Genomic DNA, 16,868 nt, shown 5'->3' on the forward strand with positions numbered 1-16,868 from the left:
GCCCCTCCTCTTCACCTCATAAGGAAGTTCTGAACTGCTGTGAGGTCTTCCCTCAGTCTCCTCTCCTCCAGGCTGAACAAGCCAAGTGGCCTCGTTCACTCCTCATATGCTTCCCCTCAAGTCCTTCACCACCTTCATTACTCTCCTTTGGATGGTGTCTGATATCTTTAGATTCTTCTAATATTGTGGTATCCAGAACTGCCCCCAGCACACGAGGTCAGGCTGCCCCAGTGCAGAGCAGAGCAGGACAATTCCCTCCCTTGTTTGATTGGAGATGCTGTCCCTGATGTCCCCCAGGACACGCTTGGCCCTCCTGGCTGCCAGGTCTGCTAATAAGCTGTGTCCAAGAATATATGCCTTCCTGTCATCTTCCATGTGTGGCAAAACCTGCAGCCTTTAAAATAGTATTTTGTTTTTGACACCAAGTACTTAGATTCTAAAATGCGAGACTTAAGGAAAAGAATTATTCATGACACGCCACAGGAAATACTAACAGAGGGGGGGAGAGTACAATCTCAATGTTGAGATAACTGCAAGATACAATCTGTTTTCTGATGTTGAATCTCTATTTGTTCACCTGTTTTTATTAAGCCAGATTGCATGAAAAGAGATCATCTTGATTTAAGCTTGTATTCCCTATTGGTGGCATAATTATTCCATTGCAGTTCTTATTGTTTTGATCTCAAAAGCAGTGATTTTACATTACAGGCCTACGCTTACTCTCATTTGAAGTCAGTTCTGTGAATGACCTTACTGAGGTCAGGCTTCGACAAGGGGTGGCAAGGATACAGCAAAACTAAATGAATTTCAACAATAAAATTCCTCTTTTAGCTCAAATGTTACTCTGTGAAACTGTGATATATTTTTAATTAGAAAGCTACTATTTTTTTAACTTCTTTGGGATTTCTCAATAATTAGATACAGTTATTCTAATAACTTCCAGAGAAACACGCTAAAATGTGTAACAGTAATAAAATCTCTACAGATGAATTGATGCTTTTGGAATACCATGTAAACAATGAAATAGGGACCTTCCTTCCCAGACAGCAAGACCTTCGTTCTCCCAGGATAGTCAGGGGGCAGCAGGGTCAATGCAGGGTCAAGGATCAATGCAAGAGTCACCAGGGATGCATAAAACAAAAAGAAGTAGATAACATGGTTCTTGGAGGTTTAGCTACAGACAGGACAGACACAATCCTTTCTTTGTGAGGAAAAAAATACTGTATTTTCTCTTTGGAATAATATTCTGCAAGTTACATGCTGCAACACTTCTTGGTGGCTGGTGTGAACTACTCCCTTGTAAAGAAAAGTATGTCCGAGGAGTATGTCCACATAGTAAGTGGCTGAAACCCACCCTAAGTTATCAGGTGTGAAGCAAGCAATACCAGGGTACCTTAAAATTGAACACAAACTATCAGTAAGTGCAGGGTACATAATAATTATGTTGTACTAGCAATCACTTCTTGTGCTTGCGTAAAATAAAAAGGAAAAAAGCAAAACATTTTTTGCGGTGAAAAGCAAAACATAAAGGAAATAGAAGGTAAAAGGTTATTGTGGCTATTACCTATTATATGGAGTGGAGAATGTTGCTAAAACAACATCCCGGCCATTGAAATGGATAACATCTGTGACTGACTGCAGTATGTTAAAGTAGAAGTGTGAGTCGCCAGGAACTGAGCAGTTCAACCGAGCCTTGAGAAAGGAAGTCCACTGTTTTTCCAGCACTCTCTGAGATCCTCCCATGTCATTTTTGCAAACCTGGGCCACCCTTGGGAAAACAACCTGGAAGGGATAGAGCAAAAATAATGGAGAAAATTAAATCTTTGTTGGAATACTGCTTTTAAAACATTTGGAATAACACAGCAAGGTGCTTAATTTAATACCACTTTTCTATAATCTGTGACAAATAAGAAACAGAGAAAAATTAAGCTTTGGAACAGTGTGCTATGAAAGATAAGACTGTGGCATTTACTACACAGCAATAAATCCTTCAGGAGATCTGTTCTCAACCCATATAAAACTCATTTCCATACAGACTGCTTAGCTTTCTATTTCCCCAAACAAAAGCACATTTCATATTCACAATCCCTGCAACCCACACTGCTGCTCCAATTCTTGTGTCTTCAGCACTTAAAAACTATGCAAATCTTGCTGGGCTTTTATTCCTGCTCTCCACCTTTGTGACCTTGGTCAGCTTTTCTGACCGCTTAGTCAGAAAGCTGTTGTGAAATTAGCAAAAATGCAGAAAGTGCTTAATTATTCTTTGCAGAATGGCAGAGCACAAAATTCCTACCCTTGTTTACTCAGCACCCTAATTAATACTTCTTACATTAAAAATTCTTCCTACTTTGGAATCTGTTTTTAACAACTATCTACTGTTGTTAAAATGTACTGAACTAAGTACATTAGCCTTGTGCTTTCTATAATTTCAGAAAAGAGACTAGCATACACCATCACTGTAAGAAACCACACATTTTCCTTTCAAGACAGTGCAATGTTTCACTCCAGCCAACCTTTTGGCTTGAGCAATAGGAATCTTCTCAAAATGCTGACCTTGTCATCATGATTTATGGTTCTCATTTCAAGGTCACTCGTAACAGCATTGGTCCAAGAATAGCATAAATTTTCCTCCTCCTCAATCTGACAAAGTCATTCAAGGCAGTGTTTTTGCCCTTACCTTTCCCATGCTGTTGTACTCCACTGCTATTTCCCGGAAGAAGAAGTATATGTAATTGCCATAGTCAACTGCCTGAACAAAGTACGGCTCTAGAAAAAAAAAAAAAAAAACAGCAACCCAAGACACCTGATTTAGGCACAGGATACAGAATGCAAAGAGAAGCCAAACACATTCACACTTAACATCCAGAAGTGAAATGTCTGTGCTTGACAAACTTGATCAGTTTTCAGAACAAACAAATCACTGCTGCAGAAGAATCACTGTCTGGGGACAGGAGAGCTGGGAACAAGTCTGCACAACATCACTGCAGGGTAGTTAAGTCTCTGCCACTAATATGTCTGCCCTGCACGGAGTAAGAGGAAAGGTAAACAGGCATTTATAACTGTATGCCTGAGGGGTCCAAGCAGCGCTCTTTATGGCATGCAGGCTGTGAGCTGAGGGAATAACAAACCACGTAACTGTTTCTGCCCACACGTGTCTGTAGCAGCAAGCAAAGTGGGACAGCTAAAGTTGACACCTGGCAAAACATTTCTGCATGCAGAAAAAGACTTGAAACTATGGCTTTGCTCTCTGCTAAAATCACTCCAAATGCTAACAATTCTTAACACCTACATGAAGCTAAACAGCGCAATTCTTAACAATGAGGGCATTTAGAGCACAAAAATTGCCTAATTCAATGGCAGCCGTACAATTCTTAAGAACGGTAACAGAAAGGCTTTGTGCAATATTCCCATAATTTTATTTTCATTAATGAATCTTAGCATTACAGGACAAACTTTCTATACTTCATATAGCCTTGATTGCTACCTAACAGTGCTGTGGCAGGAATATTTTCAAACACAGCCCAAGCACACAGAGCCCTGCAAGCTCCAACTTTTCCATCCAACAGACGTAAAGTGGTGGATTTCAGCTTGGAAACCTCACTGGAATATATATTCTGATCTACCCAGCTCACAGCTTCTGTTAAATCCAGTAACTTGAGGTCAGGAGAGGAGTGAAAGAGATAAACAAATCAGAGTAAGCAAGAGATGTAATCTGCTTCCTCCTTTCTGCCAGAAAGCATTGGTGAAATGAAATGACAAAGAGGTCTGTCAGAAATCCAAGACCCTCTCATCAGAGATGCTGTTTTTTTGCCACGTTTATCTACCTTTCAACCACTTGGAGTCATGTTTAACTGTCCGCAGAGTTGGGCTGTCTCCCAGGCTCCGGTATATGACTGCATCTATCGCAAGGAAGTCGGTCACTGTGGCAGAATACAGCTTTCCCTCTGGGGAGGAAGGAAAGAAGAAACAAGGGGGGAGGAGCATTAGAAATAGTACAATTGCTTCTTCTCTCATCAGTCAGATGAGAAGGGGAAACAAAACCATCACAGTCTCCTTAGGAGCACCAAAGGAAGGAAAAAATCCAGCTAGGTAAACAGAACTGAGTACTGAACAAGCAACTCACCCCTCTGCAAAATGGTAATTTCAGAGGGATGCTGTGGAAGAAAATAATCTTACGGAATAATTCTTCTTCAGTTTAGGTATGTCATACTGAACTACCCTATCCAGTCACATGTCACTAGTTCAACGCTCAGAAATTCTGCTTAGGTATGTCAGCAAAACAAATAGAACAGAACTGCTAGTTTTAACTGGGAGTGCAAACCAGACAGCGCTTGAAGACTGTCAGCTAATTTATGCTTATGAAAATTTCTCCCCTTGAGAGCACTTCTGCTCTGCCAAAGATCACTAACAAAAAATTAAATAACATGCTGGGAGCCCTGCTGAAACAGGAATGAAAAGAGATGGAGGAGGATTGCCCATCAATATTTCTTTTCAAGCATGCATTTTAGGCATTTTCCATACGAATTATGCACTCCTCTCTCCTAAAGAATGGAGGACAAGTGATAAGAAAGGGCCTACAAAATGGCACCCCAAGAACAACCAAAACATACAAAACTATAAGGACATAAAAACGCAAGGTTCAGCAACATTTTAAAATTTTATTTGTTGTCTTCTTTGTTTGCAGGTCGTGATAAATGTACAGGACTGTTTTCATGTGTGAGATAGATCTTGGAACACGATGTCTGCTAGAAGCACAAGTGGTGAAGCATGAGCACACAAAATTGTTTCTCTATTGTGTCTGCATAAAAATCAGAATTGTCTACATCTTGTTTGACAGAGATTATGTTGGTGTCTAGAAGGCACCAGCACTGAGGAGATTCCCAGGACAAAGCAGAGAGGCTTCTATTGGTCAAGCTCTCCTCATTATACTTTCAGACTTAGTTTAAGACTGAGAGGGAATCTCATTGATGCATACAACTGTCTCATAGGCGGTTGCCAAGAGGAGGTTGCTGGACTCTTTTCAGTGGTGTCCTGTGACAGGACGAGGAGCAGTGGCCATAAAATAAAGCTCAAGAGCTTTCCTCAACATCAGAAGAGCTTCTTTCCAGTGAGGGTGGCAGAGCACTGTACCAGCCTTCCCCTGGAGGTTGTGGTCTCCTCTCTGGAGGCATTCAAAGCCCACTTGGACACCTTGCAGTGTCACTTGCGGTTGGTGACCCTGCCTTGGCAGAGTGGGTTGGGCTGGATGATTTCCAGAGCTCTCTTCCAACCCTAGAAACTCTGTGAGTCTGTGAATTTCAGCTCCAAATTTAAAATTCCAACTGTCTTTTATTAGCAGTACTGTATGCTTTGTTCTGACTCATGCAATTCTTGTCCTTATTTGGCTACTTAAGAATGATCATTTTTTCTTAGCAAAACAGAAAAAAATTATTACTACATGTGCCCCCCCTCCTCAATTTAAAATAGAATAAAAAGCTCAATTGTTTAGATATGGACGTCTGAACTCATGTTTATACAACCACGGTCTTATTTTCTTTCCTGCCAAATTCCTGTGACCAACTACAATTCACACACATCAGCTGTAATAGCTACAGGCTGCAAGAAGAGCCATACTCATGAAAGTGCATCCAACAAACTCAGATGACTTGGATTAGTGCCCTAAACTGTTCTGAAATTGCTTTTCATTGCACTCTGAAAAGTTAGCATGGGTATCAATATGTAAGACACATATAACAATGATTTTCTGAAGCTAGCAGATTTACAAGGCATATTCCACAAATATTTATTTGAACTGTATCAAGTTCATTCTGAATCACCATGAAGGAGTATGATCATTTCTATAAATATTCTCTTTATTTTCAAATAATTCAAGGATTTCTTCAGTGACAAATTTGGAGTCATCTTTCTGAACTTCATCTGCATTCAAAGTGAATGTTTACAATAGGCTGGTCATAAACACTTTCTTGGCCAATATACTGAGAAAGACCCTTCTGAAAGGTCATTCAGGCTGCACTAAGGATAGGGAGTCTGAGATACATGGGAAAAATATTTCTCCAAAGGAGTTTCTCTATTTCCATGCTTTATTATTTACTTGCTGCAGTTAGAGAATTTCTACTGCATATTTCTGCCCGTGACTGTAATTAAGAAATCACATATTACCACTATCATCATCACTATTCTTGAAACAAAAGGACCATTTATTTGCACTATAAAAAGTATTAAAAGAAAAAAAAAAAAAGAAAAGATTGAAGCAGGTTATAAAATCTCTCCTTTGTGAGGCAGAGGACGATACCTCTAACATCGTAGTGCTTAATAGAACCTTTGGCTACAGACTTGTTTGAGAATGGCTGAAATACTTGCACATTCTTAAATCTTCAGAGGAATAGCTTAGTTATTTCCATGTGAGCACCCAGGCTGTTTTATAGCATCACATTTGCTGAAGAGAACTCACATTATCATGGAGGATGTTTTTATTATTTTCACCACCTATCTAACAGCCAGATCTAAGAAAAGATCAGCAGGGTTTACACTAAGAGAAGTTCAATAAAGAAATAATTTAATCAGGAATTTCTGATGAGATATACAAAAATACCACACAATCAATAGCCAAAATTTATAAGATCTCACTTTTTCTAACTATTGTAGTAGAAATCAGAATTAACACTATTCTGCTGCATGAAGCATAAATCACCGCTAGCCAATACACATCTCTCCTTTTTTGTACAGCAGATGGTAAGACCACAGTAAGATGCTTTCACCTTAAAAAAAAAAAAATCACTTTCCCTTTCCTTCTTGATCTAGTAAAGGGCATGCCACAGCATTTTCTGTAACTTCCTTTTATTATGAATGTTAGCTTAGGCTTAGAGTTGTTAATGAGCATATCCTGCTTAATCCTAATTAAAGCTTACACAAGCCTTGATTTCCTTTGACGTTCACAGAAGCTGAATGCAGCCAAAAATGGTGCCTCACGCTGGCCATATTATCAAGAATACAGGAAATACTGAAACATTGATCCAGGAAACTGAGGCTTTATGCAATGTTGATGACAGTGAAGTTAATTTCAGAGAAGGGTAGGAGTTTTTTGCTAGGGATTTTCTTATGCCCCCTCTTTTTAGTCATTGTTTACTCCCTTTGACACCACTTAGATTTAGGCATTCTTGGCTCAAGCAAGAGGCACAGTGTTACACCAAGCCTGGTCTGCAGCACAGAAAGTAAAAAATTTATCTCTGTCATTTTACCTGCAAACAATGCAACGTTGGCATGCTTTGCATCATAGGGGCACCTGGCCATTCCACTGAATTCCTCTTCCAGATAGTCCAAGGTATCCATCTGAAAAATCAAAGGGAGTTCCTCAGACAGAGAAACAAAGAAACAAAACTTCTCACCCAGGATGAAACTTATGACAGTGTTTCTTCTTTTCTGGGCAGAGGAGAAGGCTTTCTCTAACTCTACTCCTAACTATGAAGTAAAAAACTTGACAAAAATCATGGCATTAAATAAAGTAAGCCTGAAAAATGTATGTCCAGTAAGTCAGGCATTCTTTTGGACTTAATAATTCCCACCCTGACAAATTTTACTGAAGTCTTCAGTCTATATTTTATCTGCACACAAGTTTCATTTGCAACTGTAGCAGGCTATGTGGTCTGTGGTTCTGGCAAGGCTCCAACATATATCCTCCCCAGTGACCCAACAGAAGCGCTCTTATACACAGAAAAGACTGCAAACCACAGCATTCAGAAGAAACAGCACTGGGACAATTATCTCTGTGTGCATTTTTCTCTCGCAAGTCCAGAGGTCCTTCTGCTCTAGTCTCAAGAGCGGTGCTCTCTTCCTTGATTTGCATATTCAGAAAGATGCTCTTCAAGTTTTACTGTACCAGTTGAGTCTGTGTCACAGAGAATCTTCTTACCATCAGGCAAGAATTAATCTGTGCAGGAATTGTAGATTCTGAGGCTTATATGTAACTCCTGGGAAATAGATTCACCCTGGGCACTGATAATGACACAAATACAGATAGGCTTTACACGAAGCTCAAGAAGGTTTGGTGAGCTAAAGGAGTATTGTATACCTGTTACCCTTTTAAGATGCTTATACTACAGCATTTTGGAAATAAGAACCTTTGTAGCACATTCAGGCAACTTGTCCAGCTCATACTCTATAGATCACATACAGCAAATATTCACAGAGCATGACAAATAACCCACACAGCACCATCCACTTAAATAAACTCTTAATTTGTATGTTACAGCTTCCAAGTCCTTCAGCGGATGATTTGTGATAGTTTGTTTTCCGTCATGTATCCTTCCTGTCAAAATCCACTCTGAGGGGAGTCAGTTGTGTTTACTCAAAGGCTGAAAAGCATTTCATGTGGTAGTGAGAGGAAACGAGTCCTGAGTAACTTTTCTTGCACCCAGCTCCACACCCTTGGCTCATCCTCACAACCACTGGCATGCTTGAGGGACAGCCCTGCTTTCTGTTTGGCACATGTTTAGCTCTCTCTCTGTATAATGAAGGAATACATGGAGGAAAAGCCAGGGCAGGTGTTGCAGAGGCCTTTTGAAGGCTGCCAGATCCAGAGGGATCATTATCCAGCCCTGCATCATGGGGGATGAAAACTCTGGAGTAGGGGTGTAGTACTCTGGAGTAGTACGCCCTGGAGTAAGGGTAAGGAGGCCATTTATATGCCTTACATTAAGATGCCAAAGAAATCTATAATTATAACTAAAAAACAACTTCCACACAAGGAGACTGGCTGAGATTTGATAGCCTTATTAATGGAATTCAGAGATTAAAAATTACAAACTGTAGTAGAAGAATAAATACAGCCCAGTGATCAAGAAGCTTCATTGCATACTAGGAGCAAGCAAGGAAAGAAAGAATAAAAGAAACAGCTGTTAACAGAGTAGCTAACTGTACCTCACAGTTACCATGACACAGGCTTGTGTTCTTACTCAAATTTGGTTCTTCTGCCACAGACTGGAAGAAAATACTACCCTGCACTTCTCTTCTGTGTTTTCTAAACTGCAGCCACTATAGTGGCTAAATGAGGTAAAGCATCACTGTGCAAAAATCAAGGAAGACCACCAGTTACAGTGAATACCATTAGGGAAGTAGTTTTCCTGGCTCTTAACATCTTTATTCTGCTTTTTTACAATAACTCTGAACCCAAAACCAGAATGACAGTTCTGATTTTGTCAGGAGCAGCATTAGCAAAACTGAAATTTATTTTTCCAGAAAAAAAGATGAGAAATTACCTGTGGGACATAACAGTGTCTAGAAAAGCAGAGTCTGGATGTCAAATGCCTAAATAAATTAATTTCAAAGCTACTCCAGAGACATCCACTGTTGGGAGTGATATCAGAATATAATGGTGAAAGTCTAAGAAAATGGAAAATATTTCAATAAGTGGGTCCTATTGGAATGAAGACTACTGAGATACACTATGCCAAAGGAATAAACTGGCTTCAGGGCATTAATATCAAGTATGCAGGGACCAGCAGAGTTTCTACACTGCTCTAGATAATGTTTTGGTTTTGCAGAACCCCAGCAAGTGAGGAATAATTCTCTGTCCTGCTGTACTGTTCCTTGCGGAGATTTGCTCTTCCATCACTCTCACAGCACACAATGCCATTGGATCTCCACAGCAGGGATCTCCACTCCCTGTCTGGGGGGTTCACAAGAAACTCGGGTTTTGCTTGCTATGCCCCCAGGCATCTTCAGAACTGGTTTTGTGATTTAGAACAATAGAACAGAAATTTTGAGACATGCTACTCAGAAGTAACCCCCAATATTATTGATGTGAGTGTCAGTGACAAGCTGAGGAACTTTCTGAGGAGGGACTACAGCCCCAAGCAGAGATTTGAAGGACTCTGTACCTATGGGGGCAATGCAGAGTGGCAATACTCTTGATGTGCAGGAGTTGCAAAGAACTAGGTACTCAGTCTGAGATTTTCTCAGAAACCCAATCAATATTGAACTCTGTAGCACTGAAACAAGTCAGGACAAATGTTTCAGAGTGGAATGGTGCACAGGTGAAGGACAATCTCATGCTGCTGCCAACACAGTCACATTAAATCCAACAAAAAGACAAGGCATAAGTGAAATTCTACAAATTACATACCTTGTAGTTCCTGCAAGAAGGGTTGAATGCATTTGTTCCACAGATAAACAGCGTATCCTCATTTCTTTTAAGGAGAACCTTAATAAAGTTATGACATTCATCCTGAAGAAAAATAATAAAAACTATTTCAACTACTGCATTTTGAGCATCTGTTTTCATTTTTAAGCAGTGATATTTCACAGGTTTAAAATTAAATTGGCTGGTACCCACTGCGATACTCTGGCCTTATTTTGACTATGTTTAACTAACAATGAGCAATTTGTAAATAATTTATATTCTAGTGGTTTAAAAATTACAAAGAGCTGGAGATACAGCATTCATATTGTAGCTCCTAGTTTGCTGTTGTTGACAAAGGTGAATTTTGTTTGAAAACTGTTGCTTTCCTGAAGAGCAAAAAATCTGATTTTATCACCTGTGCCCTGTCAGTGACATGACCACTACAATGTACTGGCATAAAGCTTCTGTAGCTAGAAGGGGAAGTAGATGTAAAGAGTCAAAGAGCATGCATTTAATTATGATATTACTTGTGCCAGTCATAGCTTACAGGAGGGTAAAACTGGTGTGAGAAACAGTCCTTCTACAGCCCCACATTCATGTTTTCTGATGCTTTACCTGAACTCCTCAGTAAATTCCCACAGAGGGATGGACAGCAGCACTTGGCTTTTGAAGCAATGGCAAGCAAAACTGGTACACTAAGCAGTGTGACCTGCTCAATGCCTTAAATATTTCAGGATATTGCTGTGGCTTCTGTCCTAATATTTTACCACATTCAAAGTGAACTGTTTTTGCAAATTAAAACCTTCAGTAAGTTGATGGAAAAAGCAATTACTGCTAAGAAGTGAATGGCATGAACCATTGCACATCACAGACAGCAGCCTGGGATAATAGTGATGCAACTAAACTAAAGTGGCAGTTGCAGAAGAAATGAAAATTGCCTACCTTATGTTTTCCCTTCATTCTGCATGTATCTACATCAGCTTGTCTAGATTTCCATGTCAATTTCTGCAATAAAGAAAGAAATCAATTAGAACTCAGAAGTTTTTTACTTTTGATTTCAGAAGTAGAAGTCCTGTAGGGGAGCCTAGCTTTTGAACATACATTTATTGAAAGTTTTCTGCACTCTTTCTCCATGACTAATTCACCACAACAATGAAAGTTTAGTGATGTGGATCATTCATTTAAACTTTGTTTTGCCGCAAATTCATGAGACTGGAAATCCATCCCTCTTTCTTTAAAGCTTAAACTAACAGAATTCAACAATAGCCCAACTTTGAAAAATGTGTACTTTTCTTAAAAGTAGTAGATGTTCTCTTTTAACTGATATTGATCTACAAATCAGAATTATAATTTATGGACTATGAACCTTCACTGGATTCTAAATGAAATATACATTATCAAAGACAACATTTTAGATCTGGAAAGAAATAAAATTCAGGTAATTCTTACCACTTCAATTCAGCTAACAAGCTCCAAAAGTTTTTCATCTGTCGAGACACTGCTGACTTTATCTGCTAACACTCTTCCTTTGGAAGATTTACAGATAAATCCCAGCCAGTTTGGCTTTTTTTTGAGATATGTTTCAAAAATGGTCAAATGTGGAAGTCTTATTAATTATAATAAAACTTTATTTAAAATCACATGGCCTAAGAAGGCATCACTTTAGACATCATTGCCATGATTGTTCTGAGTGTTCCTGATCACTAAACTGAGGCACTGTGCATTCATGGAGGGGTCCAAGCTGAAAGAGTAACCATGAATGTTCATTTCCATTGTAAGCTTGTTCCTTACTCTTTGAAGAGTGAAAAAGCTCATTTTCACCATCATTCATAGTTGTAATGAAGCACTGTCCCCTCCTCCAGTGGAATTCATCCAATGCCCAAATTTTTAAGATATTCTGTCAGACCAAGGCTGTGTTTAACATATGTTACACAACATGAATGCAAGGCAAAGGAGGTGAAGGCAGATTCTTTTCAGCATGTTTGTGTTAATATACAATGCAGTAATGCAGGCAAAGCTTTTTTTTGTTTGATTGTAACTTCCCATGGAGATAATGGGAATACATTAATATTCACATTAGCATTAGCATTAGTTTAATGTGAATTAGTATTGGTATAATGTGAATACACTACAAAGTGATGTTATACTAAGAATATATTTAGTCAGTTCTTGCACAAGTGAAACAAATTTGTGTACGTGAAAATATGTAACTTGCTTCTTATGACAAAAGTTTCAGTAGACTTAATTGGGATTGTATAGCTGTTATAGAAAACTGCTGCATATAAATGAATAGATGTTTGACAGATGTTCCATCAGGGACCTCACCATATTTCAGTACAGATTGCTTATCAGCCCAGCTAAACCACTTATCAGAAATTCGCAGAGGACATGATTGCTATTGTAGCTCTCCACAAATATGATTACCAATGCCATCTTACTTGCTTATTACAGCTTTACAGCAGTGCTGGCAAGTTCTTTAAAACAATGTTACCATCCTATTTATTTGAAGCTTGTTCTAGTGTCCTTGGTTTCTGGGTGATGATAAAAGCTACTTACTTTGCTAAAATAAATTTCTTCTGTATGTGATGTGTCCATATCAACAGTATAAATATGGTCCCTGTAAACAAAAGCAAAGAACACGAAGTCAAATGGAGTAGTCAGACAGTTCATTTTCTATAAGAGAGCTATCTATCACAAGATAATCCATAATCCATTTTAAAAAAAAATCAGAGGTCTTACCAGAAGACATTACTGGCTGCATCTCCTGCTTCTCCCACAAAAGCATTTTCACATATAAACTGTTTGCTTTCCCATTAAGAGAAAAAAAGAAAAGTGCTAAAAACTTCAAAGTAAGATTCTTTCCCAAAAGCAATTATTTGAACAAATGAGATTTGGGAAAGTGGATGAGTCTCACATGATTTCTGCTCTATCAGTCCTACAGCAGATGCCACAATCTAGCATGCAGATGTTTTTCTGTATCCTGAAATCAGCTGCAATAGATTTTAGGCACACTTTGCCAGATTCCTGGGCTAGATGTCACTGTGCCACATTGAGTCATTTAAGGTTTTCCCTTTCCTTTCCCTTTCCCTTTCCCTTTCCCTTTCCCTTTCCTTTCCTTTCCTTTCCTTTCCTTTCCTTTCCTCTTTCCTTTCCTTTCCTTTCCTTTCCTTTCCTTTCCTTTCCTTTCCTTTCCTTTCCTTTCCTTTCCTTTCCTTTCCTTTCCTTTCCTTTCCTTTCCTTTCCTCCTTTGTCCTTTTTTTTTTTTTAAATATGTGTCTAACCTTAGCTGTTATAATTTGATTGACAATATGGTAGACAAAAAAAGGCACAGAACTATTCCCAGAAATTATTATTTTCTTCACACACTGCTGGCCAAACTAAACTGCAAAATATTTCTCTGAAAAAAGTTCACACTTTTTTTCTCACATTTACCTTCCTATTTTCCTGAGAATCTGTTCCTCTCTACAATTAGCTGCCAATCTGTTCTTAGAAAGAGGAAACAGACATAGCTCATCAGGTAAAGAGATCTTTTTGGGCATCCTCTTCCGTGTAAGCTGAGAAAAAGGACAGCTCTGTATAGAATCCAAAAGTTGAAAAAGCCCACCAACCCACAACACTGTAGTAACCACCACATCAAATTGAGACTGAGATCTCATTTTTTCCTTGAAATGAAATTGATTTTTTTTAACATGCAGAAAGCTGTCCAGCTGAAGTGTGATCCACAACATTGGAAGGTCTGCTGAATGCAGAATACAGGCTCTTTCCATTTTAGAAATCCCTGCTCTCAAGGTTAGCTTCATATTTACTGGGTTTTGGGAAATATTGCTAGTCCCTTTAACTGAGACAAACAGAGGATACTGCTACAAGAGAAATAAGTAACACTTCTCTCGGATGAAGAAAAGTGGCAGTATTGTGGTAGGGAACTGGCTTTGAAAATTTGTCTCCTGTGGAGCTTGAGGCTGTTTGCTTTGCAAGATGCCAAATCAAGGAGTTGATGGGTTTTCTTCTCCTCCAGACTCCACAACCAGAGCTGTCATTTACTTACAAGATTGGTTTAATACTTCAATTTATTATTTGCCTGACTTCAGTGACAGAGCAGTGGTCAGGGTTGGTTCTGGAATAAAATTACCTATTAGCACAATATCAGCTTCATAGATTACATCATAGTTCCCTTTTTATGTGCATTAATCTTTATTGCTGTCACTCCTGCTATATAAAAGTGGGGGAAAAAATGTCTTGAATTGCAAATATGGTGCAGGTGGACCTCTAAAACCCTTCTTCTGGCACAGCTTTTGATTTTATTCATCAGCCTTGCTTTCCAGAGGTTACAATTTTTTTCATTTTCAGCAAGACAATTAGAAAATACAGCAGTGGTACTCAGCAAGAGCTGAGTTGTTTGATTCCTCCTCAATAAAACCATCTTTAGAGGACTTACTATCTGGTTCAAAGAACAGTTCAAATGAAACTCTGATGCTAAGTTATGGGATTGTTGGAAAAAAGGAAAAAATTGCATATCATTTTCTCATGCCACAGATGAAGCACAGTTGCTGACAATGTCAGTAGAGAGTAAAAGAGCTGTCCAATATAGAGGAGGGCTCCCTAATCGCAGAAAACGTGGGATTGTTCTCATTCTCCTTTTCCCACTGCTGCCCAACTCCTGCTTTCTACTAGCTGTGCTATGGGTACAGTTTACTGCTAATTAAGTTATTCTAACACAAATTTACTTAATCCTTGAGCTTCCGTTTTTCCCACCTCCAGTCAGCAGAACTGAGTTTTGTTGCCATGGCATAATCTTGTCGAGGAAGGGAATTTAAATAATGCCACTGGCTGTGGACGACCCTTGGCACTGGGAGCATGGTTTGGAAACACATAACAGCAAAGGAGGAGGGAGCCATCCCATACCCTGCTCCATGCCTCTTTGGTTCACACACACAAGAGGGTGGCAGATAATGTGAACAAAAGCTGCCACTGCATGAGACAATGGGAGGAGGAGACAGAGCAAACTTAGAAAAGGATGTGTGTGCTTGGGTGTGGGCCAGTGAGAGAGAGATAGGGAGGGAGCACCCTTCCCAGGAGAAAAAAGATGACAGAGCCAATCCTTAGCAAGCCTGCTCAGACAGTAAAGCTTTATGGCCTTTGGCTGAGCTATTCTGATTTATATTGGCTGTGTATTTTTGTCTGATAACATGAAATAATGCCTTTGTGAAGGGACACAAAACTTTATTTGGTAATAGCTAATACAGGAGCTGTGTACCCCATATGACAAAACAAGTAGTGGGCTGACAGAAATTTTGTTCTATGCCAGTTGATCATTAATGAAATGTAAGCAGTTCTCAAATCTGAGTTAGCCTTAGTGGGCTGAAACTGCCTGCAAAAGTCAACACTGGATTTTCCAAAACAAGCAAATAAAAAAACTCCCCAACCTAAACACAACAGCCCTAAAATAAAAACGCTCACTATTCAACCATTTGTTTTGATTGTCTTTCAGATAATTGAGTAAAACATAAACTTAGGATTTCTGTATTTCAATGCATAAAAAAAGCATGAAAGCAATAGCTCATATAATAGCCCAAAGATGTATTTAGCTACAATGAATCAATGAATCTTGTTACAAAACTCTTTGGCAAACACATTTGCTTGTGCACAAATTTGCTTCCAATCTCTAGATTTACTACTGCCTTTGAAGGAAATGCAGTACTTGAATTACAAACTTTCTTCCACGCTAGATACTGAAGGATGACTCATTATCTGAAGTTTGTTACTTAAAGATAAAAATTACCTCTGAATTTCAACTTGTATCACAGTCTTGTCAGCCCAGGAAGGACTTTATTCAGTAACATGGAGGGGGAAAAGAATATGCCAAAGAGGTTTTGAGTTACCAAAGGAAAAATAGTGTAAGAAGATTTTTTTCATGCCTGTGTAAGTACAAAACAGATCAGGCCTTTATTCTTTCTTGTAGGTCACAAGATCCTAGGACTACATCAGCACTCTTATTGTAGCAAGTTGTTTTATACAAATGAGGAAGAATGCATATTCACATACTAGTACGTTATCCCCCAAATATTAGCATTTTTCATATAATTTGTGCACACAGTGGTTTCATATCCCAAAACTGTTCTCTGGGTTTTCCTGCTCTAATGCCAGTTGCTTGGGCACTGAGACAGTATAACTGCGTCAATCTCAGTCTGGGAACAAACTATGAAAACAGCAAAGCAAAATCTGCAAAGAGGATTTACCACCACCTCACTGCAAATAGTTTCCTATTTAAAGGAAAACAAATAAGGAAAGCAAAGGGAGCTCAGTCATGAAAAGGAGGAAATCCTGCCACCACCTTTCAAACCTATTCAACCCTCAACCCTCCCCCACTCATTATCTCACTAAAAATGGCAAAAATACCAATCTTGGACCTCAGGCAAAGCACAGGGCTTTGCCACTTGCCACAGGGCTGACCTCTCCTTGTGCCCCATGACCACCACCACCACAGCTCCTGTGGAAGGATATTTGCTCTCTGTCTGGACTCTGTGCGAGGTCTTGCCGTGAGAGCCCTGAGCTCTGCCACCCGGACCCCATGCAGCACGGGGTATGCAAGGAGCCTGGGAAGATGCAATTAGCCAGAGCAGCTGCCATGGCTGGGTAATGGAACAGGTGTGTTCTTCCAGCAGGGGACATGACTCTGAAAGAGTCACTCAGCGACCGTGCTGGTGTAATGCAATCACTGATTATGTGGTGCTGCACGGAGATCAACGGGCAG

The 16,868-nt window shown here is 39.4% G+C and overlaps 1 protein-coding gene across 8 annotated transcripts in view; it reads right to left on the reverse strand.

The window, feature by feature from the left end:
* The window catches only part of SEMA6A (semaphorin 6A), a 116,493-nt gene that overhangs the window by 44,809 nt on the left and 54,816 nt on the right, over positions 1-16,868 (reverse strand). For 7 of the 8 annotated variants that reach the window (XM_041459095.1, XM_041459097.1, XM_041459098.1 and 4 more), the window contains exons 4-10: positions 12,674-12,734; positions 11,060-11,122; positions 10,121-10,222; positions 7,239-7,329; positions 3,825-3,944; positions 2,678-2,766; positions 1,565-1,782 (exon numbers count right to left, since the gene is read on the reverse strand). In XM_041459095.1, coding sequence (XP_041315029.1) covers positions 1,565-1,782; positions 2,678-2,766; positions 3,825-3,944; positions 7,239-7,329; positions 10,121-10,222; positions 11,060-11,122; positions 12,674-12,734 — 744 coding nt within the window. The remainder of the gene's footprint in view (positions 1-1,564; positions 1,783-2,677; positions 2,767-3,824; positions 3,945-7,238; positions 7,330-10,120; positions 10,223-11,059; positions 11,123-12,673; positions 12,735-16,868) is intronic. The other variant, XM_041459094.1, reaches the window with a different exon arrangement.

Source organism: Pyrgilauda ruficollis, unplaced genomic scaffold (genome assembly GCF_017590135.1).
Source record: "Pyrgilauda ruficollis isolate IOZ18807 unplaced genomic scaffold, ASM1759013v1 scaffold130, whole genome shotgun sequence".
NCBI classification, from domain to species: Eukaryota; Metazoa; Chordata; class Aves; order Passeriformes; family Passeridae; genus Pyrgilauda; species Pyrgilauda ruficollis.